The 27,800-nt window shown below is 33.8% G+C and overlaps 1 protein-coding gene across 1 annotated transcript in view; it reads left to right on the top strand.

Moving 5' to 3' along the window:
- Positions 1 to 27,800, top strand: part of LOC118204019 (uncharacterized) — a 174,261-nt gene that overhangs the window by 131,004 nt on the left and 15,457 nt on the right. Inside the window, exon 2 of the mRNA XM_085824543.1 lies at positions 11,271 to 11,417. Within this exon, the coding sequence (XP_085680669.1) occupies positions 11,271 to 11,417 (147 nt within the window). The remainder of the gene's footprint in view (positions 1 to 11,270; positions 11,418 to 27,800) is intronic.

A 27,800-nucleotide genomic window follows, 5' to 3' on the forward strand; every position in this document is an offset into this window, starting at 1 on the left:
TTGCAAAGAGTATTTATACTATGTACGATGAATAAGTACAACTAATCTGTGATTGGTTAATTTTTGGTTGTTATGTATCATAAAAAGATCTCGAATTTGTGCGAACAGATGAATTTAGCGGGTTGGAAAGAACACCAAATTCAGAATAGTTAATTTTAAGATCGCCAATCGTTTCTTAGCGCAGCCATCGTATTATATATATATATATATATAATGATTTTAATGAATACAGATAATGTAATTTCATGATTCTAGTTAGTAATTAATAATAATTGAAATGAATCTTCATTTATTGCTGATAAATTCATGAATTTGTTAATCTATAACAGAACGAAGTTGAAAAGAAATTTAAATATCTTACGCTTTGCGGATTAACAACACATTGTAGAAAGTTAGATAAAGTGTAATTGAAGTGGAAGAAAATATATGTTAATTCGGGCACGCAATATATTTCTTTTAAATCGCCAAATTCGCTAAATAAATTTGAAAGGAAAGTATATTGCATTTTGCCGAGTAGCAATACACTTCTTTTATATCGCTGAAATTTTAATCATAAATTCGTTAACTTCTCATAAAATATGAAATAAATGAAAACGAAATTCGAAATTCAAAACACGGACTCCCCCGAGGTGAACATAGGCGAGTGAAAGACTATGCGCATTCAGAATCTATGCCCATTCAATATCTAGTTCGCCATTGTTAGACTGTCATTCTTCCCCCTACTTCATTCTCAAACTCGAAAAATAAATATACACTTATTTAAATTTACATTAGTTTTAAAGTACTAATGTGCAACATTTACGTAACTTTGCGATTTGGGCCGTAATTCCACAAAATATCAACTGGGAGACCATAAAGTTCATACTATGAAGGCAGAATATAGTAATTAAAAGGCGAGGAATGTATAGTAGCAGAAAACTGAATACGACCTATGCAGTACGGAACGAAGAGGTAAAAGTTTTATTGACAGAATGACACTATCAGGTTCCATGTTCCGCCTTACTTGCTTTGGGAACATGCAAAGACCTGACTCAGAACAGGGAGCTTACTAAAGCTATGTTCAATAAATGTGGGAAGTAGACAAGATACACAGGAAGGGTATACGAAACCCTTTATTTTTCACTCCTTACAATAATTTCCGGACTTCGAAATACAGAGACCAACCACTTGTGGTCTGAACGTAAGAATATAAAAAAATATTAACTAAAATCTAACTTAACTTTGGAATAATAAACAAGGCCCTACGTGGAAGATTGGCCTTATATTAACAGGAAGCCGTATGTAGTACAGAGAACTGTTAACACTACAATACGTTTAAAATTATCAAGAGGATTAAACCTCTGGCCTGGAAGGCAACCAGCAACCGAGTAAAACAACTATAGCAAGCGGCCTGCTTCTAATAACTCCTTCCTCTCTCTTGCTTGGCAAAAAGCCACAACTTAAGTACTTGGCGTTAGCAAGACAAATTTGCATAAATAAGTTAAAGCTTTTAATTCTGGCCGGAAGTAGAAAATAAGAAGTGATAGTAAAGATTTAAAATAAAATAAACGTTAGTAAAACTTAGGATCCTTACATACTTCCCGCCAGAGTTAATTAGTTTGAAACTGAGGTCTAAAACGACCTTGTTGAAAACTTTTAGCTCTAGAATCTAACGCGAGGCCAATCTTTTACAAACATTTCTCACTAGAAACTAGAAATTTGAAAAAAAAATTTGTTTTTACATTATCAGCTCCATGGACAATTACTTTTCATCTGTACTGCATCTAAACAGGAGCTTTTAGTTGAAATCTGGTTCCTTCCACAGATCTGGAAGGAAAACTAGTTTAATGAAATGTTACACAATGAAATGGCAAGTAACATGAATATTTATTTTTCTCTTAACATTCTTATTTCATTCATGACTTTATTTTAATTATCTCTCCCCGTGCTCTCTGACATGTGTTGTAAAAGAAAACACCAAACACGAATGTGTTTATGTATACGTGTTCAACACTGCCTCCTACAATCAAAACACTAACGTGTTAAAATTCAACATAACAAGACTACGTAACACACCTTAACTTCATCTCTAAACCCTGAGGTACTATTCTGAAAGTGGCTAACTCTGAAGTGTAGCGTCGGAGAGCCTAACTACATTCATTCAACCTTTAACACATATTCACAATACTTTTCTCTTTTTTTTTTTTCAGTCACACGAATAAGTTTCAAATTTTTGGCATTTCTTTCACTTTTACCATATCACAGTATTTCTTAACATTTAACATAACAGTTCACACTGTATATAAGGACATATTAACATGCTGTTAATTTTACGCAATTTAAAACATACATTAGTAGTACATTGTTAACTTCTATTCCTTTCCAAGCAAGTGCCAATTCTTCTACATTGAAATACTACATTTCAAAAGTCTTTCAGTTAAAACTTCTTTTCCTGCCAGAATCTTTTAAATAAAATTTTATACAATAATTTTACAATATTCAAGTATTTACACATTCCTATTATACATCAACTTTAGCTTTACTCGCGAGTAATTGAAAAACATAATACCAAAATAGGTAACAACTCATTTCTCGCCTTTTTGGCGATAAAGGTAGACCTCACATGAGGTAAAACGTCTTGAAATCTGCCACTTGCAGTAAGAATGAAAGATTAACTTAAGTTTGCAAAGTAACATAAAATTTTACTTATCTTTGTGATATTCGGACATTTTTTCTCTGCCCAGTCCTGGAAGGTAAGGAAGATTCGTGTTTGATTTATCCTCCTTCTTGTACGGGCTCGCTCTTCAGTTCCTTCCTCTAGGAGCTTTCTTTTCCCTCCAGTTCGGTCACCCTTGAATACCTTCTTTTTCGCCTCTGCCTGTGGTCTTGGCCGTTTGATGGCCGCTGGTCTTGGCGGAACCGGGACACTTTTATCTCGTTCCTGCTTGGATTCGTTGCTGGCCGTTCAAATTTTCCTTGTATCTTTTCCTCCGCCGCTGATGGTCCTTCCGCAATTCGGCGACATTTGCTGCGTAGAGTCCTGTCCGATGAGTAGATCTTCTGTTTGGGAGCCGGGTTATAGTTGCCGTTATTTCTCCTGGCTCTCTTTGCATTCGTCGTACTTCTCCCTTCTTCATTCTGGGGGTGGTCGTGCGCTCTCTTTTGTGGTCGGTGGACCGGCTTCTTTTTCTTCTTACCTTCAATTTTCCAACGGGAAAACTTTCTTTTCAATTGCTCCTGCCTCCTAATGGCTTGTCCTTGTGCTTGTCGTTGTTCCACCTCTGGAGCTTGTGCCTGCAGTGCCTACCGTGCCGGATCCTGCAAAAGATCTTTAAATATTTGCATTTTATTACGGTCATAGTATGGTTTTATTTGGTCAATGTTTGCGGAGCATGTTTCACTATTCCTGGCTTTTAACACCACTACAGCGTGAGTTATTTTTTCTATGACATATGGTCCTTCAAATCGTGGAAAAATTTGGCGGTTTTATCTTCTGGTGCTGAAGAAAGTGAATGCTTAATTTTTAATACGTCATCTCCTACTTTATAAGTTACTCCACGTCGTTTCATATCATAATAGAGCTTCTGTTGTTTTCTTTGTGCTACTTTAGTGTTCTTTTTTGCTTCTTTAATTAATTTTTCTATATCACCCATCTTAAATTCTGGGGCTCTTTGTTGAACATAAAATAATTTATCTAACGGCGTTATAATCTTTCTGCCTAAAAATAACTCAGCAGGAGTTTTGCCCGTAGTATCATGTTTTGCGGTCCTAAGGGCGAAAGCAAATTCATTGACATAGTTTTTATGAAAATTTTTAACATAACTACGGATAATTTTCACTATATTTCTATTGACCCGTTCCGCTATATTTGATTGCGGCCGATACGGGACCATTTTTAAATGACGTATGCCCAGTTTTTTGCACATGTCTTGAAATATATTACTTAAAAAATTGAGGACCATTATCCGATATAACTTTTAGGGGCGCCCCGCATTTTAAAATATATTTATTTAAAATAGAATCAGTGACTAATTTCGCGGAGGCTCGTTTTAAGGAAACAATTTCGGTCCACTTACTAAAATGATCAACCATAACAAGGAGATAGCGACTTTTATTTAACTGACTTTTTGGGAAAGGGTCCAATAAATCGATGCCAATTATTTCATTTGGAAAATCGGATTTAATACTATTTAGAAACCCGGCCGGGCGGAAATTAATATAATTAACTGCTTGACATGTTGGGCAGGACTGGACATACGCCCTTGTTAACTATTGCAGTTCAGGAAAGTAGACTGCCTCGCGTACGCGTTGGATAGTTTTTCGAATACCAGCATGAGAAGCTAAAGGGCTGTCATGGAGCTCCTGCAGGATATTTAATCTAAGACTAGCTGGGATAACAGGTCGAAATTCGTTGTTGGAATTCGTATTTTTTGTATAAAATAATAGACCATCTATTAGTTCGTAATGGGCCGCCCTATTTCTTATCGCCACAATATCTTGGTGGCTAAAATTTTCAGGATCCTTTAAATACTCATAAATATTTCCAAACTCAGGATTCTTACCCAGTTCGGTTATTACAGTTTCTCGGGAATTTATTGTACATGCTGTGAGCATTGCCACCTTTACAGTATTACCTTCTTCATCTATTTTTATTCTGGATAGGGCATCTGCTACGATATTTTCCTTTCCGGGGGTATGCTTGATTACCAGATTATATTCTTGTAGCTTGAGTGCCCGTCTTATTAACCTTGGGGATAAGTTTTACCCTGAGTACAATCTAGTTACCGCCGCGTGATCAGAGTACACTGTTATTGGCGCCTTTCCAAAATAGAATCGGAACTTTTGCACTGCTAACAGAACTGCAAGTGCCTCTCTCTCGGTCGCGGAATAGTTTCTTTGTGTTTGATTTAAAGTTCGACTAAAAAATGCCACGGGCTGCTGATTTTGCGAAAGTACCGCTCCTACCGCATAATCCGAAGCATCCGCTGAAATTTCTAAATTCTCATCCTTTTCAGGAAATTTCAACACAGGGGCTTGCGTTAATGCTTGCTTTAATTTTTCGAAAGCACTATTGGCTTCGGCCGTGAACGAGAATCTTGCCTTTTTCCTTTTTAATTTTAACAATGGTTCAGCAATAGCTGCAAAATCGTTTATAAAGGACCTATAATATGAACAAAGTCCTAGAAAAGAAGAGAGCTTCTTCGCCGTATTTGGCGGCGGATACTTTTGCACAGCGATTATTTTTGATTCGTCTGTCTCGATTTCTTTCTGAGATATTTTGTAACCTAAATATTTTAATTCAGGGGCTGCAAATTTGCACTTTTCGACATTAACTTTTAGACCGGCCTCATTTAATAATGAAAACACCTGTCTTAAATCCTGTACATGTTGGTCCAGATTATCACTAGTAATAATGATATCGTCTAAATAGATAAATGTGGACTTTCCAAGAACAGGCCTTAGCACCATGTCCATACATCGCTGAAATGTTGCCGGTGCCCCTGAAAGGCCAAACGGCATACGCAGGAATGCATAAGTACCAGACTTGGTTATAAAAGCAGTCTTAGGTACGTCCTCCGGTCTAAACCTTATTTGAAAATAACCAGTCGTTAAGTCTAAAGTCGTCATATATTTGGTAGACGTTATGTTCCTTAGAATTTCTTCAATAATAGGTAACGGATATACCGGATATTTAGTTATGGAGTTTAATTTACGATAGTCAATCGCGAAACGCCACCTTTTTGGATGTGTTAATGGATAGTCATTGTTTTTCTTACTTAAAACCACCGGGCTAGCATAACTACTTGAGATGGGCGTTATGATCTTTTTACGTAGCATATCGCTAATGTGCCATTCTATAATTTTTTCTTTATTCTTATCATACCAGTATGCTTTGTGGCGAACTGGCATTGAATCTCCGGTGTCAATACTATGGTTAGTAACTTGAGTAAATCCTGGAATATCACTAAATAATGAAGCAAATTCACTTACCACTTGTCGGATTCTTTGTTGCTCTTCCTTAGGCAGGTGGTTAAGGTTTAACATTGGCGGTTCCGTTTTTTCTTCTCGAACTGGTTTCATCGTCAGCTTAAGGATCGCTTCATTAAAATCCAGCATTGCTTCTGCCTCTGAAAGACAATCTATTCCTAAGATGATATGTGCTTGCAGATTCTTTACTATAAAAAACATAATTTTTACTTGTTCGTCCTTGATACGAATGTATAGCGGTAATTTACCTATGCACTTACATCTTTCTCCTTGCGCAGCTAACACTGTCGTATTATCCGAATTATATATGCGGTATTTCCGAAAATACTTCCTAAAAAAATCTTCTGCCACACAGGAACACTGCGCGCCTGTATCCAGGAGTGCGGTGGCTGGGATGTTATTCACCAACACTTCAATCTTCGGAAGAGTCAAATTTTTCACCATTACTGTATTTAACTTGAAGGAAGAGGGGTTTTCTTGGCCTTCGGATTTCCGCACCCTCCCGTCAGCAGAAATCCGTTTTAGTTTAAATCTTTTTTTCTTTCCATGCTTTCCTTTTTTTTTCCACTGGCCTTGAGACGTTCTTCCTGGATTGCTATTGAACTGTCGATGTTCGCCGGCTGTTTTTGGATGCTCGGGTTTCCTTGCCCACTGATTCGCTTTGCTTCCGTAGCCGTGTGCTTGACTTTTCTGTGGTCTTGGCTCACCAAATTGGTTTCGTTGTTGATATTGGCGTCTTCTTTCAATGTTCGCCGTTCTTCTACTTTCAAACTGGATTGCTAGCTCAAATAACTTTTCCAGTGTAGTCGGATTCCTTAATTCAATAAAGTCTTGTACTTGGGGAAGTAACCTCGGCAAAATCACTTGAATTATCTCAGGATCCGGACGGTTTCCATACAAGAGTTTGAAGACGTGAATTTTTCTTAAAATAAAGCTTGAGAGATTTTCAATTGGTTTCTGGTATATGCTGAAAAGTTCCGCTTCTAATTTCGCACGATCCCTTACGACAGGGAAGGCTTTTACTAAGGCAGTCTTGAAATTTTCGTTAAGTATAGGTGGGACTTCCCGCTTGACCCAAGAGACTTCTGCCTATACATTACATACCCCTCAAAGCGCTAGTAGCTAAGGTGACTTTCTGGAACTCGTGCACGGGATACATCATGAAGTGGTCCTCCAATTTTTCCAAAAAACTGGTTACCTGTGAGTTTCCATTAAATGTTGCTTCTGGTTTCATCGAAGCGCGCATGGTCTGGACGATGTAACCAAATCCTTCCAGGGCGGCAGCTGGCATTTCTGGATTCTGAGCCGCTTCTGCAGGCAGCACAGGTTCTTCTTGAAACTCGGCCATGGTTATTCTTCTTCGTCGGGCGCCACTATCAGGTTCAATGTTTCTCCTTACTTGCTTTGGGAACATGCAAAGACCTCACTCGGAACAGGGAGCTTACTAAAGCTATGTTCAATAAATGTGGGAAGTAGACAAGATACGCAGGAAGGGTATACGAAACCCTTTATTTTTCACTCTTTACAATAATTTCCGGACTTCGGAATACAGAGACCAACCACTTGTGGTCTAAACGTAAGAATATAAAAAAATATTAACTAAAATCTAACTTAACTTTGGAATAATAAACAAGGCCCTACGTGGAAGATTGGCCTTATATTAACAGGAAGCCGTATGTAGTACAGAGAACTGTTAACACTACAATACGTTTAAAATTATCAAGAGGATTAAACCTCTGGCCTGGAAGGCAACCAGCAACCGAGTAAAACTGCTAAGGCAACCAGCCTGCTTCTACTAACTCCTTCCTCTCTCTCGCTTGGCAAAAAGCCACAACTTAAGTACTTGGCGTTAGCAAGACAAATTTGCATAAATAAGTTAAAGCTTTTAATTCTGGCCGGAAGTAGAAAATAAGAAGTGATAGTAAAGATTTAAAATAAAATAAACGTTAGTAAAACTTAAGATCCTTATAACACATACAAAAAACTGTCTTTTCAAACGGAAGAACAACAGACCAAATGTCCTTAATGAGGGATATTACCTCCCGTAACTGCAAAGGTTGCGTTGCACCGTCTTTTGAACTCAGTGCCAAATTAACTAATAATTTAGGCTAAAATTTCCCATTCTTAAAGAAACATAAGTTCTAATTGTCTGGTGTTCTCCGGAGGTTACGATCGTGCCGACAGGCTTCTTCCTAAACTACGCGACGCATGCGTAGTGGGATTTAAATCAGGGCAGCACGCTTGCCATTCCATTCTGTGCATATATTCACTTCTTAGGAGTTCCTCAACAGTATGAGTCATGTGCGGCCTTGCATTGTCATCCATAAAAAATAGTCGGCATCAATGGCACCTCAGAAAAGACGCACGTGGGTAGGATAACTTCCTCATAGGAATGATTTTCGGTAAATGAATCTCTATCAAAATATAGAGCGCCTTCCACCCATTCATCATAATGCCTCTCCTGCAAGCATACCAGGACCACCCCAACGATATTTCCCCTGATGCTGGTAGCATAAAAGCACGTCCCTACCTCTCTCCATAATAAATGGTGCCGAGAATCGTTTGTTAGATTGAAACGACTCTCATCGGCAAAGAGGACATGATTCCATTTATAAGGTGTCCAGTCCTTGTGATCTCTACACTAGTATAAACGGTGCCACCAATGGGCTCTGTCAATGGTATGTAGTGTTCAGTAACGAGGCGAACAGGCCACCTTTATGCAGTCGTCTGGCAGCAGTAAACAAGGACGCCTGTCTTCAGTCTGCTGTGTGCATCCACTAAGCAATGCTATACCTGTCGTTTGGACAACTTTCCAAGCTGATGAAGCAACACTTTTATCAATTCTAAATTCTTGGTAGACAGACGTCAAACTACTCTCCTCTTCAAGCTTGCCAATCCATCTACCACATGCAAAGGAGTCCTGATGTTTTTTTGTAGCCATACGGCAAGTGAAATCTAACTTTCCCCTGCAGACGAATGCCTGAAAATGCGTCTTCTTCTTAAATTACCTTTCAATACACACTCTGAGTCCTTCACTTTGTGTGCCGTGACGTATCTTCTAACGTCATGGTCCTAATAGTTGCATGTGCATTACCTTTCTACAGAGTTGACATCTCAGTTTACTGGCCGTTAAACGCCTTGTATGTTGAGAAATTAATTTGTTGCTTATGTTTTGCACACTAGCGCGAATTAAACAAGGTAAGGAATAGAAAATAATTATAAATAAAAAAATTTGAGGAAACGTATTTCTTATATTCATAAAATAAAACTAAATGCTTAACAAGTAAATAAAAGGCTGATTATATGCCTTCCCCCTTGAAACTACGAGTATATAAAGTCGCCCTCGTTGAGAAACCCTGCTCTAGATGGAGCCGTTTTTTCAAAATTCAATTAAATTTGAAAGACAAATATATTGCATTTTTGCCGAATTACTGGTTTAGCCGTACACTTGTTCATACCGAGGATTTTTCTAATTAAAATTGAAACATCAATACCTTGCGTTCTGCACAGCGGCAATACAAAGTTTCTAAATCGCTGAGTCTTTAATCTCCGTTTTACTATGACGTGAGGAACATGCATACATACAAACAGACGTATTCTCTAATATTTAATAAAAAAGATAATTATTTTAGGTGGTGCGCCGCGCAAGAAACTAATGCATAAATTGAAAAAATTGAGAATAGTAAAGTTCCTTTAACTACATGAAGCACATCTGGATGAAAAAACAAAAAGTTACCGTGCTCGCCGCAGCATATTTTTTATGACTGTTTTCTTAGCAGATTTAATGGGTCTTTTTTGTGGTCACATTGGGTGCCGAATTAACCTTTAGGATATTTAAAATAAAAATGGCACAGCGTAAGACTCACGTAATTAGAAAACTAAAAGAGAACAAAAGTTCGTGAAATACACTGCAGATGATTCAATATCAAGGGGAAAACTTTGCTAAGAGCCCGATTCTTTGGCATTATTGAAATAACTAACATATGCTAAAGTGGAAAGTGCTGATTTTATCTAGTCAAGGAAACTATCGCTTAAACTGTTTATTCATTGAAGTCGAAAATTGCATTTTCCTGCACCGCTTTACAAATTGAATTCGCAATTCTTACAATTTCAGAATTTATTACAATGGATCATTGAGCTGGTGTTATGCAGCCCAATATTACACAGCTAGTGTTATATATTGTGCTAAACAGCAGGAAATTCGCATTCAGTTTAGGGAATTCGAAATTGATTAGCGTTCTGATATTTTGCAGCCAGCTCCTATTCCTATTCCGTGTAATTACCTTCACATACATATTTTTTTTTTTCAGTTAAGGAAATCAATTTGTTATACATCCCACAGAAATAAAAAAAATCTGACGTGAATACCATATGACTTCGTTACATGGTCTATTAAATTATACAAAATTTTTGCTGATCTTCATTTAAACTGATTTTTTCGAATTATTCTTACTCAAATAACCGATCCTTCGAAGGCAAGTAGAAGACGATATCAAAAATTGCAACTTTCTAAATTAAATACTCCAGTCAATTTTTGTCGCATGGGAGTCCGTATATTTTTTTCATAACGAGTACAAAACTTTCCCAAGTATAATTATAGGAACCACGAGACTGCATTAAAGGTTAAATTTCATTCTTTGTCCAAAATTCATTTTCTTTAAATCTGACATTACCAAAGCATGAATAGTTTCTACATTTACAACACTTACTAGAAGTATATGAATGGAAGTAACTGGAAGTATATGACTACGCACAACGATTGCTGAAATACGATTGCATCGATTGTGGTAAGAATTTTTAAGCCGGCTAAGGGGCTGGGTTACTTTTGGTAAGGCCGATTGCAATAAAAACGGGGCTGTACAACTAGATGTTATAGCAGTACCATAAACTAAATTTCAAAATTCTATAGCTAATCGTTTTTGATTATGCAAGCTACATACGTACGTATGGTTAGACGGACGTCACCAGAAGGTCCATTTTAAATCTCTTTTACAATCCTTCTTGGAATAAAAAAGTCCTTTATTCTGTCCGTACGTACAGATGTCTCCCCAAAAGAATAATCAAAATAGATTCTGGAACGATAAAAATGTACATTTCCGTTGAAATCTGATAACCGAATTTTTTCGCGATTAAAATACTTCCTTTGTTTTTTGTTTTTTACAACGGAATAAAAAGTCGTTGAAATAAAAAAGCATCAATATCAGTTCTTGATACCTTTCGAACTTCGAAGGAAATCTTGAAGATCAGATTGTAATACTTTTGAACTAATTAACTATATTTTAATTTATTTTGTTGCTTTTCAGATGGGCATCGAATTTCCCGAGACACAGAATCAGCAATGGAAGAAATGTCAAACCTTTTCCGTTCTATGTTTCCCCTGGTGCCGAAGCAGACGCAGTATTTCTGGAAGACGCATCAATTGGGCAGTGCAACGGTGCAGCAGAGAACGTGTGAGTAAACGCAATTATTTCTTTCTTATCTGAAATTATTTGTAATATGGCAGATACCTTGCTGAAAATCCGACCACGCATCGTCGTTTGCTTTATAGAAAAACATCTATGGATTTCCGAAGATGCAAGCACGAGACCCCATTCTTTAAGGAATATTCGGCATTAATTACATATTCTACATTATATATAATCAAGAGATAAAAAGTAATTATAATAATAAAAGTAGTAAACTGGCCAAAAGGAATAATATAAACGGAAGGAAAAAAACAGCATAAGAAAATAATTATAAGTTAAAAATTCTTGGGTCTTTTTCAGGAAGCAACCGGAACATTTTCAACAAAGCCATGTTTCTGAATTACATCCAGATAACTATTAAGTTAAATGATTAAAAATAAACTAACTAAAAGTATATTAAAATAATATTGCAAAGTTTTAAAATTTTTTGTAATATTGAAAGGTCATTGAAAAATGTTAATAAAAGTTAAGATTCAAAAATATTATTAATTAATCATAAAAATATAATCCCCACCGACGCGGTCCTAAATAAAGTATACAATGTAAAAAATTAAACAGTATAAAATTAGGAACTAGAAATGTAATTAGGCAACAATGTGGTTAAGTCAAAATTTCAGGAAAAGGAACCAAATATTTTTACAACGTAATTTACCTAAAAGTAATGCAAATAAGTGTCGTACAATATCAGTTTTGAATACATGAATGAGGAAATAGAGGGAAAAACAAAATTAAGAACAAAAGGCGATTAAGTCTGAATTTGATATATGGAGATAAATGCAATTAAAATATAATCCAGTAGGAAGTAAACCTGATTTAAGTATAAAATCAAAATCATAGTTTAAAAAAATTCGAAAGGCTTTCAGATTTTATATTACTCCGAAAATGGCGTTTTTTTACGTTTCGTGTGTTACCTTTATTTATTAAATATCATGTTCTTCCTACTTAAACCCCTCAATTCAACAGTAATATTATAAAACATTTAGAATCAGCAAAGCGGCATATCTTTAGAATTCCCGATACGGTTTTGCGCGCTGAAGATAGATAAAAATGTTTTTTTTTTCATGCAATATCGTCATGGCTCTCTTTGAAATCGTTGAGTTTGTTAATCACCAAATCATCGTTGAGTTTGTTATTTTTCGTTAACATTTTACAAAATTTGAAATAGATAATAAAAAAATTCGAAATTCAAAATTGGAAATAAAAAAGGAAATAGAAAAATTCAACAGATTAAAACTTTCCTTACATCCAGCTAAAGTTTGCAGCAGGAGACTGCATGGTAAGGAGGGATGTGGAAATGGGATGTGGTAAGGAGGGAGTTGAGTTGAAACGTTGTAAAAAAAGAAAGCGGTGGGGAGTGTAATTGCAATGTTTAAAATTTTTAATTTTATTACAGAAATTAATTTTTTTAAATGCTAAAATGTAGAAAAGTAAAAATTAAATTAAATTGAAAATATTTTGGAAATTTTGCATTTAAAAAAATGTCTTGCTTGATAAATTTTTAATTTTTTATATTAAAATTTTAAATGGTGCGGAAAATGAGTAGAACGGAAAAATTTAAAAGAAGAAATTAAATTTTAAATATGAGTCTACTGAATTTTTATAATTTTAAAATATTAAGTTACTTGTATGAAAGGAAGTGTATAAAAAAATGTTCTGAAAAGGAAATTAGTAAGTAGCAGCAAAATGTCTTCACCTGTTTGGCTTATAATGCAGCTAGAATAGAATAGGCATTTGTTAGTAACATAGATAAAGAGGCTAATTACATATTTACATGGGATATTTGCAGTTTGTTAAGCATAAAGTAAATACCTTCAATTCGGTTTAAATGCTTTCTGTAATACGTAACAAGAAAAATTAAAACAAACTAATGTGCAGTTTTTGCAGTTGCAAATTCATAAAATTAAGAGAAATTTCATTCTTAATAAATCTAATTATGAGATTTTGAATTTCCTGATGAAGTATTGATAAATGATTTCCTTCTACATCATATGTTAAACAGTTACAGTTTTAGACATATTTGAATTCATTTGTGTTAGTTTATTGGTATGAAAGTTAAAAATTCTTCTTTCATCAAAAAGTTCAATTTTTTACAGTGAGAATTTTTAGGCCAAGGTAATCGATTTCGTTATTATTGGTATTGCTTTTATTAAATTTTAATATATTAGTGGCTCCAATTAACCAAAAATTATTCAAAGGTTATATATGTCCCTAAAAGTTAGGTTATATATGCATCTAATAGTATAATAGCATTTTTCTAATACTTGCGCTATAGCTGCAAAGTAAGATAATAATAATTTATTTACTAAATAAATATTGATTATATTATCTAATATAAATTTAGTAGAATGCATCAAAATGAGGTAACCCAGTAGTAGGAAATTTAATTCCGAAAATTGTTTTTTAAAAAGAACTTGAATGTAAATCATGAAAAAAAATTTTTTTAAAGAGGACTTGAATTAAATCATGGAAAAGGTTTTGAAAGGTATTTAAATTTAAATCATGAATTCAAACTTTAAAAACAACAAAAATTCAAACTTTGAAAAAGAAAATTAATAAACCAAGTAATTATCGTCATTGATAGGAAATTAGTTAACTTTTCAAGGGGAACAAGCCAACTCCCGTTCAATGAAAAATAATTAATAAATGCGAAGGTGTTTCGTCTTTTACTCAAGTAAGAATGAAGATGCCAATCTGCCAAATTTAGTTAAGGTCAAAATTGTAGTTCTGCTAAGTTACTGGGTTTTTAAAAAACTAGAGACATTAAAGCCAAATTAGATTACCAAAGAACTCATTCTAAATGTAGCATTTTCGCCAAGACAATAGATTCTTTAGAAATTTTGAGTTTGGCATCTTCATTCTTACTTGAGGAAAAGACGGAACACCTTCGCATTTATAAATTATTGTTCATTGAACGGTATAAGGTATTTCTCCCACTTTTCTAGCGTGCCTTCGTGGTGTAACGGTAGCACGCTGGGCTGGTATTTCAGAGGTCCGTGGTTCAATTCCCGGCGAAGGCGGTTGCTAATTTTTCATCTCTCTGGCTTCCAAAAAATGCTAATGTCTCTACAACGGGAGTTGGTTTGTTCCCCTTGAAAAGCCAACTAATTTCTGATCAATGACGATAATTACTTGGTTTATTAATTTCCTTTTTCAAAGTTTGAATTTTTGTTGTTTTCAAAGTTTGAATTCATGATTTAAATTCAAATACCTTTAAAAATCTTTTTCATGATTTAATTCAAGTCCCCATTAAAAATTTTTTTTTTCATGATTTACATTCAAGTTCCTTTTAAAAAACAATTTTCGGAATTAAATTTCATACTCCTCAATTTGATACATTCTACTAAATTTATGTTGGGAGATAATATAATCAATATTTCTTTAGTAAATAAATTATATATATATATATATATATATATGTGTGTGTGTGTGTGTGTGTGTGTGTGTAATGATTCCAAATGTGTAAATGAAAACAGTGGAACTTTTAACAGCTTACGATGTTGCGTAAATGACGGAGAGGACCGTAGTGGCTTGAAGGTGACTGAGTGGAAAAGCATGATGGCGCAATTTAGTCCAACATATTTTGTAAATTCACACTCTTTATTTTTTACGCATATCAAATCATCCTTTTTTCATACAAGATGTTTCTTAATTATATCTGAATACAGTAAGTTGCATTTTGAAGTACGACGTCATTTTAAGCAAGTAAGCGGCAGCAGCATACATAAAAAGCATCTTGCCGGCAGGAGAGCTTGTGCGGAAAAAAAGGGAAGAGTTATAGTACTTTCAGAGGAAGAAGGGTGGGAGTCTGAAAAGTTTCAGTTCAGAGTTTTGGTTTACAATTAATTTCATTGAAGAAGAGGTATCTGCATTGAAACATTACGTAAGATAGAAAAATCTAGAACATGTGAGAAGAGATGAATTTAGGGGCAGATTACCAAATTAAGAATGTTAATTTTGAGGTCACCAATTAATTTTTTGAAACAGCTATGATATTTTGTTATATCTTACATATATACATATATGTATATAATATTTAAATGGTGGTCATAAAGAAACTTCCACGATATATAAAACTCTAGCGGCCTATCCGCGCATCAGATGGAAATGAAATTTCAGATATTTTATTTGAAGTATGCGCTCGAGATTATGATGATTTAAAATGTTACAGTTACAATAAAAACATTTCGAAATCTTTGAATGGCAACACCGACCTTTTTCCTACACAAATTGATAAGCGCATAGAAAAACCATAAATGACGTTGGAAGGATACACGTATGACTAAAATTGCCGTAAAACATTTGCAAAGAATAGCATTGTAAGAGACGATTGACAACACAGATAGGAAGTGATCTGACGCACTTTTCAGAATAGAAGCATTAACCGCAGAATACCATGTTCAAGTCATTGCTTGCAGAAAATTTACAAGCGCTGTGGGAAGATTGTTTCTTAAATCAGTAATTCGCTCATGCTAATAAGACGATGCTTAAAAGGAAACAACAAGGTGAACTGATAAAGCTTTTTTATCTGAACACCCCTCGGGGTCGACGTTGAGAACTCTGCGAAGCTATTGTCTAGGATCTGAACCTAGGCAGTCTCGGCCACGGGGGTATCACATTTATGAACTTGGTGGTTCTGAAGGCCCTGAGAAAGGTCACTTATTGGCCGGCCTCAGGGTCTGGCATGTTCTGAGCGGTTGGATACGTAGCCAGGGGTCTTCCCCCCGGTTTGCTGGGTAACGGCCTTCTGCGACAGGCTCTCCCATGCGACTGGCAGGTAGCAATTGACGACCTGGAGATCAAAGTATTTCCAGGTGGTGCGCCACCCCTTGGAGGGGTACTGGTGGAGGTTGAATCTCCACGACGTGCCCCAAGGGGAGTGGACCCGTAGTGTGATATTTGATTCACGGAACGGGGAACGCCCAAATGTTGCTGTTGTTGTTTTATCTACACAGGGAAAATGTTACTGAATCAGTGCGAGTTTACGGGAGAAATTATAAGCTAAAAGGAAGCGCATGTTCCGTAAGCTGTACGTGATTTGGTAAAAGACTTTGAAGAAAATAGATACACATGTGATAGATCGCGATCCGAACAACCATACGTTCGTGATCAAGTTGTAGGAGTGCATGATACAGTTACTGCGGGTGCATTGCATACTGCAAGAAGTGCTGTTCTCAGTTTGGATGTTGTCCTTTGTTCTGTGGATTTCTTTCATCGATTCCAACGCATCCAAATGTTGCAACCTGGAGACGAGTAACAGCGTATCGATTTTGTGAATTTTCCCCATCAGATACGACAAAGATAGTAGGTGACCGCTGTGGTTATTATGGACAGATGTGGTTATTATGGCATTTCTCATTAAAATTAAAAGAGCTCATTCGTCATCCCAGGAATTGTGTTCACTGGGATGACGAATATACTCATGACGTGGGACCAGTTCCTTCACACGAGTTCACAAGTGTCTGATGATCAAGAATGTTGCAGAATTACATAATTCCTGAACTGCAGCCGCGAAATGGTTTTAATGACATTGTTTGGATACAACATGCTCCTCCATGCCTGTCACATATATTCGGCAAGTGTTACAACAGCACTTTGGATATACAACCATTTCCCGTAACTTTGCAATTTCGTGACCACGACGATCCCCCGACTTTGATAGATTTCTGGTTCTGAGGTTATCTGAAATCTAAGGTGTGCACATGAAATTCATTTTTTTAAGTCATTACAATCTCGAGCGCATGTTTTCAAATCACAGCATCTGAAATTTCATTTCGATTGATTGAGCAGAAAGGCCGTTAGTGTTTAATTATCGTTAAATATTTTATGGCCACCCTGTACCAGCTTATAGAATAATTCAAGAATTTAACCAGGTCGCCGTTAGGAAAATCGTAAACATTTCGTGCTATTTTTCGCATCGAAAGGTAAACTTTTTGTGTCTAAAACTGGGTTCAGAATATTTCTTTCCCCCTTTCACCACCTGTGAAAGCCTATTTAGAAGTTCTGTTCAAATCAGATTGAACAGCGTACCTGTCACACTGAAGGATGGTGAATAACGACCCCCTAAGAAGCAACATAAAACACAAAGACTGGTGTAATCTTTAGAGCAGATATTTTTCCCTTTGCACCCACCCCACTTCCATTTCCTGCACCTAACCCCAAATCTATTGCAATGTAAATGTAATTTTTAATTGTCAAGAAAAAGCTTTATATAACGTAAAAATAAGGGCATTAGCTAGTATTTGAAATATCCTTGAATTTTGTTTTATTGTTTTCTTGATGGCCTGTAACAAAAGAGAAGAATTGAATCGTTAAGAATTGAAAGGATAGCATTCAAATCCCTTTGTCCGTTAATAGAAAAGAAGAAAGCCGTTGTGGATCCCATAAGATATGTTGAGGGGGTAGCTTGTCAAAGAAAGTGTCCCCATCCTTTACTTTCCTGAAACAGCCCCGCTGTGATCCTAATGCAACACCGCTGAGAAGATAAGTAACCCATCAATCACCCCTTTTGATTTTCGACTCATTCTGTGGGGGTTGGAAAAACGTCGCTGCGTCGTATGTGTCTCGGGGGTTACGGTTCAGACCAAATTTCACCCCGACGAGAGTCTGCCGACGCTAACGGATGACGATGCCTTTTCTGTGAACGTATTTCTCTCGGGGCAAACGGTGAACTGGTTAAATAAAGTGCAAAATAAATTAAAAACCCAAATATGCGCTGTGAGCAACAATAATTAAGTTGCAATATTTTTTAATTCAAAACATGAACGAAATTAATTCAAAAACTTACTCACTAACTGGATATATACTGCATTTATATATGCATACATATATAAATGTATAAAAATATTATGCGTTACTTATACAACATTCTTTGTATGTAAATGTCTGCCGCATCATTGCTAAGAATTCTGTATGTATGTAAGGAAACATGTATACAAATTTTTCCTTAAGCATGCTTCCCTAGAATTCTTTCTGCTTAATTTTTATTCTTTTTGATATTTTTAGCTTTACTTAATGCTGTATTAATTTTTATTGAAGACATTCTTCTTGTCTGTCATAAAATAGAAATCTGGTTTTGTGTATTTTGGTTTTTGCAAACTGTATTGATGGAATGATGGGAGCAACGCTTCAATTGATTCTCTTCTTAATCTATTCTTCTGTTAAGTGAATTAAAATTGCATTTTCTGTATGGGATAAAATAAATTATTTAAACTGTATCCTTCTTGTAGTTTCTTTTCTCATCATTAAAATTGCATTATTCGTATATTTTCTGAGTTGTCAGAAAAAGAGCATTTAACTGAAGAACATATGCCGTCCTTATAAGGGCAATGAGTTCTTAATCAGTTTTTCTTGCTGACGATTTAATGATTAAATCGTGATTTTCTACAAGCGAGTTGTTGATAATTTAGTCTCAGAAGCGACAACTTCTTTCATCTTCGGTTACGCTTTCATTTTCTGGCTTAAGGTTCTCAAAATATATGATTATTTAATTATCTTAGACGGTATGATATTATTCCTGGTGTTTTATATTCCTTCAGTCTATCTGGCAATTAGATTCCTCCGAATCAGGGTTAGTCATTGTATGAAATACAAAGGGAAATTATGCATTTTTTAAAACGATTTCGATAAATACACTGGTGGACAAAATTAAGAGATGGAAAACATTTTCCCGCATTTCTCTTAAAATATTACACAAAACCTGGACTGTTGGTTGCCATAAAATGTCACTGTGGAACTGGTGTCACAGATATTAGTTTACGTACTCCTGTGGGCGTCGCTACCCCAGCATGAAATACAAAAGTCCGCGTCCAGGTGCTCAGGTCATTTCGCTCTGCAACACAGAAGTGATATTTATCGTCTTTCCTCAATAATCTTGTCATTTTCTGCTGTTTTATGTGAAAGGAGTACACATCATAACTTAGACGAAGGTATGAGATGGAGAATAGTGGGTAGGCTTAAGGCAGGGCAGTCCCAAGCTCAATTTGCATGAGAACTGGATGTAACGCCAAGTGTCTTATCTAATTTGTGGAGTCAGTTTAAAAACAACGAGACAGTGTCCAGAAAACTAGGGTAATGATGCCCGAGAGCCCACAATGACCAATGACTACCGGCATTTGGTACTTTCAGAGAAGCACCAGATTACGTGCACAGTCACACAATTGTCTCGTAACCTTACTATTACCACAGGAACATCATTTTGAAGGAATACAATTGCCAGAAGGCTTCTTAGACAGGATTATATGCCAGAAAGCTCGCTATTTGAATTTCACTCCCTCCCTTCCACGAAAGAGAGCGTTTACCAATGGCGCATACAACACCAACGCTGAGTACCTTTTTATTGGGCTAATTCTGTCTTCTTGGATGAATCCAAATTCAGTCTATAACCTGATTGATTCTCGGGGATTATTGATACAGAGGGAACCTGGAATCCAATACCATCCCAGCAACATCTTGGAAACGGACCAGTATGGTGATGGTCTAGGTAGGGATCATACAAGATGCCCGCACACAGCTCAATATGTTTGACACTAACATCCTAACATTGAACATCCTAACACTGAAAATAATATGTCTGAAAACGATGCGATGGTCAGAAGATCCGGTTTTTTTTCTTCTGCGTGAGACTAATATATTAAAACATATGTTTTAAATAAGTATAGAAAATTCTTTAATTAATACAGTTTTTATCCTTGTTTTAAAAGAAGAAGAATTGCTCGTTTAATAATCTGTAAATTTCAATATTTTACATGCAATACATTTTTAAATTCTAAGCTGTTAAAATCATGGACGTTAAAGAGTTGAAATAAATTGAACTATTATAGACAATTCGCGAAAAAGGCAGAAATTAAGTAAAACAATTCCTACAAGCTTCATTTGAAATGTTTGTTTTTTCACTCTACTGAATGGTCTGAACAACAGAATCATAATTTTTAACTTGTTTATTAAAGGAGGGTATGTACTAAAAGGTGTTCAAACATTGAATTATAAAAGTCTAATTCGAGTTTTGAAGCTTTTGTTTCCCCAGATTGCATTATGATTGAAAACAGTCTTTGTACAAACTTTAAGCTCAATGGTTTATTAGGAAGTAGTTTTACAGTCTACGACAAAATTCCTACCATAATGAAACACTATGAGTAAACTAAGTAAAAGCTTACAAAAATATCGTTTATCTTCTATTGTATTAGCATTTCTGTTAATATAAAAAACCTGCATCAATATTTTGTCAAAAACGTAGCTTCGCAGCTTAAAAAATAAACGGAACTCATATTGAGGACAAATATAATGCATGAATTCCTGGTTTTTCATTTTAGACAAGACAAGTACAATTCGATTTTCGAGGACGGCCGAGAGGGAGGAAAGATAACAAAGTTATCTCTTTGCTGTTTTCAACTTAACAGTTTCTATCTTCTATTTTTAACGTCTTTCAGTGTTGAAAATTACTATTAGGCCTTTTTTTCATGATTTTAGAATGACGTTTTATATTTAGTATATGCTTTTTAACATCAGAAAGGCTATTAATTTCGAAACACACTTTTTGTCCGAATCATTTCCAGTTTGTTGCCACAAAATGTTATCGCGATTATAAATATATAAAAATTTAAATAATGAAGAATCTGTATATATGTATGACCTTCATATTGTGAAAAAACACTGCGAGCATGAACAATGATGACACCTAGAGCCACCGAATTCTTAATATGCGTAGTCCTCCACTGAAATATGAGCAAATCAAAGCTTAAATGCTTTAGTTTCGAATTTGGTTTTTATTTATTTCATACTTTGTACGAATTTAATAAATTTTTGTTTGAAATTTTCAGAGATTTTTAAAGCATGCAGTGGCAACACAGCTCGAAAGAAAACACTGCTGCCATTCGGCAAAATATATAAGATATTTGACTTTCAATTTATTCCACAAATTCGGTTATTCAAAAGCAATGCGTTGCCACTGTCTCAAATAAAATACTTATTATCTCCACGCATCAGCGTGTTGACAATCAGTAAAAATAAGATAATTTAACATTCTAATTTAATCAATCTGCACTGGGTAGCAGGCCAAGCGACTAAAAAAATAATAAACGCAATTCTTAAAAATATTTTCTTTTTAATCTCATTGACTTAAATAAAAATGCATTAAAATATTTAAATATATTAAATATTTTTATGAAATAACACTATGTAGGTGATTAAATTCTCTATATACTTTTCTTTTTTATCGTAACTCTTTTAGGCGGCTGGCCGCGTTTTAGTTTTCAAAGAAATAAAACAGCGAATATGAAAAAAATTATGGCAACACCTGACACTCTATTGTAAATTCTAATGATACATTTTTTTTTTAATATTTTGATATTTTTCTCTTCAGTTTTATACGGACTAAATGTTAAGAAAGAAATTTTAATAATAAAGCTAAAAAGACAAAAAAAGTTTAATTATTAGGAGTGAGTTCAAGAGCATATTGGTAAGCTGTGAAGCTCAGCGAGAGCTTAAAAGTCCCTAACAAATCCTCTGATGCGACGTTAAAATGTGGTACCTTTCCGATTTTCTTTCTCCTTTTTCTTCTCTGTTCTCTTTTTTATTTTAATAAATAAAAAGGTTTTTTTTTAACTAAATTAAATATTTTTCTCTAAATACCCATGAAAACGTACATAAATCCTAATAATAATGATACAAAAGAGAAATTGCAATTTATATTTAAATTATGTATGAAATCTGAAGATATGAATCTGCATGAAATTTCTGCTCATTGCATTTTATACTTCAAACGTATTGATAGTTAAATACTAAATTTTCAGACTGCTTTAACCAATAAATTCCTTACTTTAAAATTTTAAATTAAAAATAAACAAATTACGAATACTTTCTAAATGAAAAAAAACTTGAACATAAATAACTACAAGCATCACCTTTCTTTTATTTATTGAAGTTTTCTTTGACGCATATAGAAAAAATATTCATTTGTGAGTAAATTATTATGTACTTCTATTTCTCACACTACAGCTTTCAGCTACAATATCGCATGGCGATTCGATTTCGATAAAGTTTGTAACCTTGGAGAAAAATTGCTAAAAACTATTTCTGTCAGGAATTATAGATGTTCATCGATCAGCCTTGTTCTTGCTTTATTTTTTTTTAATTTTTAACTGCCAATAAAAAGCTGTTGACATGTAAAAGTATTGCCAAACAAAATTATTCTTATAAAAATTCGTAACTGAGAGTATTTATTTATCTTTTGAAAAATACGAAAAGCATTATTCAAATCTGTACCTTTAAATCTTTGAATAAGATTATATCACAATATAAATTAATAAGCTTTATTTGTAGATTTTCTGGACCGTTACTCACGTTGATTTCAAGAGGTAATGAAAGTAATTTAAAACTGGACTCAAAACTATTCAATCTTGCTTCGATAAATAATGCCATAATAATGCTAATATAATTACGAGAAATGTGTTTAATGCCAGCGCTAAATTGCCATGGGATTTGAAAATTTGAAGACACTGCCTCAAATGATAATTTATAAAAGCTACTAATAAAACATTGTTAACTTTAATTTAAACAAACGACAACTATACCCGTCAACAATTACGTAACAAATCAGATTTTATATCCAGAAAATGACAAAAAACTTTCTAACTAGAATCTTATTGAAGTCGTGAAGATATCGTTAATTTAAATATCGAATGTTTATAATTGAAAATATATTTAATAAAAAATGTAGTTTATTTTAAAAATGATATCTGTTTTTTATATGGAATACACCAAATTATACTGCCCGATATTCTGCACTTTCAAAACACTAGTATATGTTTTTAAAGAACTGAGAAGATAATACCTTTTACAACATCGTTTTTTCTATTGTTTACATCAACATTTTCCAGGATTTTTTAATTAACTAATTTTGTTTTGTTTCGTTATTGAAAGGAAAAAATATTACGGACTGCACGAGAAGCATTACATTAACGTTTACTACCTTTTACAGGTAAAAGCATGCTTACAATTCTAAATCAGTACCATATAGCTTCTTGTGGATAAACGTAACAGTATTTTGATATACGTATGCATACAACATTTGTGTTTTTTGATATCTCTATAAATTTGTTGTATTTTCAAGCACTTTTTTGCGTCAATATAATTAACCTATTGTACCCAATATTTCGACTCTGTTTTTTTAGATACAGTATTCCTAAATAATACCTCCCTCCCATGAATCCTTCTCGTGCGCAACTTATGAAAAATGTCATTACATCAAATTTTCAATAATTTCAAATTTTCTCCTGCAAGTGAGTGCCGAAACTGAATTTTATTTTAGCACTAATTTGTTTCAGCTCTTTTATTTTAGCACCTTTCTGTTAGCATCTTTATATACTCGTATAACTTTTCAAATATAAAAATTCTGCCACTAAATGTTTTCGATATGCATTATTTTTAAAGAAATGATAGAGAAACTATAAAAACTGTGTGGCAGCGTATAAGAATAGTCTATGGGAATTCTAAAGATATGCTGCTTTTAGATATTTTGGAATTTTTTGTGGAATTTTATGTTGCGCAACGTAGAACGTTTTCGTAGTTTGTTTACTTTTAGTTTATGTGAATTTTATATGCAAAGCCAATCATGTTCAGTAGATAAAGTTAAAAAGGCAAAAGGTTAACACTAAAAAGACAAAAGAAATTGTATAAGTTACTTACAAGAAAATTGAACATGCATGCTATGATGAATTGAGAAAACATTACATAAAATCATAAAATATATCGCAACTCTAAACACTGTATCGAGAATTCTAAAGCAGTGCGTTCCCACAAGACAAAGCATAAGGTATTCATGTTTTGAATATAATCAGAAAAATGAACGATATAAAAGAAATCTATTGCCAATCGGCAAAGATCGAAGTTTCGAAGGTAATCGAAGAATTCAGCCATTTAAAATAAATATGTTGCTACTGCCCGATATTAAATATTTTTGTCGTTCACGAGCTAGTTTGTTGTCGTTCGGCGAAGCATAAGATATTTAGTTCTTCGTTCCCATTTAATCAGTATTTTATTGCTTAAGAAATTAAGCAATTTAAAAGTAATAAACATAGTTCTTTACATTTCCTATTACTAATTATCAGCTGGACCCATGAAATGGCACTAGTTAGATTTATTAAAAGCTTTATATATTTTTTATGATAATTATTGAACTTGCCTGCTGCGCCAGCGGTTATTTATTTGAAAAGTGAAAGGAGAGAACAAAAAGGAGGTTTGAGAACAATAGCTCTTGATTATCCTTATGAATCCATTTTACAATCCTTTGGAATAAAGAATCCTTTATTCTATCTGTAAGTACAGGTACAGGTATCTGTAAGCACAGTGATCACGCAAAAAAATAGTCAAAATGAATTCAGGATCGACCGAACCGCGTGAGTCCGTTGAAATCTGGTAACCGAAATTTTTGGCGATTGCAATACCTGCTTTACTTCGTACAAAAAAGTAAAAAGTGAATAAAGCACCAGAAAATCTATAAATGGAGGTAATTAATTTATAAAGTGAGACAAACATTTTATGAAGTTATGCAAATTTTATGAAGATGGAGATTTGATTATTAATTATTAGTCAAAACGTAAGTAACCTCAGTTACGAATTTTTACACTAATAATAATTCTTTTTAGAGGGATATATTTCTATGTAAGCAGATTTTTTTTCACAGTTGAAAATTAATTTAATAAGGAAAGAAGCCAATTCACCGATGAGCATCTAAAGCCTGTGATGAAGATTTCTAATAATATTTCTTGAAGACTACAACTTTTTCAGAATCAAAACGCCTGCAAGTGTCAAGTTGTAATAAGAAATAAAGAATTTTATAATTATTTGCATAGATATTTTTTTTTAATTTATGCTAATAGTTACGTTTATATTTAAAAATTTTAACAATAAAGGAAAAGATTACGTTGCCTTTATTTATTCTCAAGACTTTTCCCATTTGGAAATTTTCTCCGAAAACACAGAAAGTTTTCGTAATTTGTTAATTTTTAGTTTAATTTAAAGTAATTTTTTAATAATTAATTAAACACATTAGAATTAATTGAAGTAAATTTCTGTCTGAATATGTAATATTAACTGTTAATATGTTTAATTAGAATTTAAAAAGAATTTTTTCAGTTTTCAATCCATTTGAATTACAAAGTGTAACTAATATAAATGTCTTACATGTATGAAACTTTATATATAAGAAAATAAATATGAATTTTAGTTTTTCCCTTTGCATTATTATTAATATGCTTATGCATATTTTTATAAATATTCAATGGGCCACCGCATTAAATGTCGTTCGTGACTGCGCCATCGATGTTGTCCGCCATCAGCGTTAACTACGAAATTGAATTTTCTGTAATGTTGGTTTCTTCTCACATATCATTTATGTAATGGAAAGATACATTTACAGGTATAATTTGAAACAATCCCTAAGAAGACTAGAGATTTAGGAACTGATGAGTATAAAATCATCCTAGGTAAAAAAATTGGACAAATTTAACATTTCTAAATGTTAACTCTGTAAGAAATATAAAACTAAACCTACATCAGAATACTATTTAATTAGTTTCTCTTTCCTTCATTCTGCTGCTAAAAGTTTTTTTTAAGTCTATTTTATAAAAATTTGCTTTGGCCCTCCTCATACACACTTGTACTGTTTGTTCAGAGAATTGATTTTAACAGCTAAAAATTCTCTTGAACTCAATAAAACGATCAGGTTCCTTACTTTTATTTTGAGTACTTACATTTAATAACATTCCAAAATCTTTTGATTCTCCTAGCTTGGGATACGTTCGGAAAATATTCGATTTAATCAGTTTTCGGGTTACTCAAATAATTGACAATAAATCTCAAAGTAGCTTATAGCTAAGTCTGGCCAAAACTTATTTTTTGGTGTTGTTTGATGGAAATAATCAAACCTTTAAAGAAATATGTATAGTTTTTAAAGCTTTCCACAGCATTATTTTCCTTGCTTTTTTATCTTGAAATGTACATGATGAGAACAGTAAAATGCTGAATGAAGATAGAGTTTCTTTTCGCTTACGGACAGAATTACATCTTTAAAAGTCTTAATGTTTTTTTTATTTCTTTGGAGCCGACTTTTAAATTCTGATCTCGCTTAATCTGGTAATAATTTTCCTTAACAATTTTTAAAAAGTTGCAAGATAGCAATTTCTGGTTTCTTGTCAAATTGCCGTTTAATCGATCTTAAGAAAAAAAACAAATTTAACTTGCTTCCATTTCGGAATCTTTTTTAAAACTTTTGATTGCTATCAACATTGTCGTGTTCTTATATTATTTTTAAATTGCAAACAATGATTGCTTTTCATATCTGTTTTTGTAACGTTTAAAAACAGAAGACTTTTCTTCTTTTGTAATCACAACTTTAAAAAACCAAACTATTTCACTTTTAATAACTTTTATTTCAAGTCAAGTGTAATAGTTATATTTATAGCATAACCATTTCGTTAAAAGTAGCTTTTACCTCACGATAGATTTGAATCTTTGAAGTAACAGGGTAGACGTAGTTATGGGATTTAGAAATGATACAAAAAGTGTCGCTGTAGGGCGAAATCAGTCCACAGTTCGAGCTAAATTAGATTTTCAGTTCATATGAAAATTCGATTTCATGTATAGTTCTCACCCGGACTAATCATGTCGCGCGTAGATATCACAGAAGTTTGTTGGCACATTACGGAAACGAGTTTCTATTTACATTTTCTCGTTAGTATTTTAACTATTAGGTTTAACATACTCAAAATAATTTTCTCCTATTATTATTATTATTTTTTTTTTTTGATCAGAGTGCAGAATAAGAAATTTATTTTGGAAACGACTCTTAAAATAGATGGCTCGAAGGTTATGGAAATGCGCAATTCAACGAAAAATATTCATATTAACAAATTTGGGTCTAGTCTTTGGGTATTTTCTGGTAACATACAACTTTGACTCTATGTCGAAAACGAAATAATCTTTAAAAATAAGTACTACAGAAGAAAGGTTTAAATAAACTTTTTATTTAAACTAAATTAAAGCAGATTCACGCACTGTGCTCCCAATTAATCACCACTTGTGGCTAATTAATTAACAGAAAATAAGAATGTAAAATGCACACTAAAAATAGATAACGATTGCTTCTTAGGTTAACTATTGCTAAATCGACTGCACACAGCAAAGCCGAGCCGAGAAATATCACCATAAACTGAAAGGTGTCGATCATCGATTAGAGAGCTAGTTTCAAACTCCCAGCATAAACATCGGAACTAAGTCCGATACTATTCTTTTTGAACTCTTGAATAGCAGCTTAAATACAGCTTCAGAAACACTTTTAAATTTAAATACTGCGTCAGAAAAAAATTTACATTC

This window comes from Stegodyphus dumicola, chromosome 9, assembly GCF_044657685.1.
Source record: "Stegodyphus dumicola isolate Sdum_Otavi_A_Nest chromosome 9, ASM4465768v1".
Classification (NCBI taxonomy): domain Eukaryota; kingdom Metazoa; phylum Arthropoda; class Arachnida; order Araneae; family Eresidae; genus Stegodyphus; species Stegodyphus dumicola.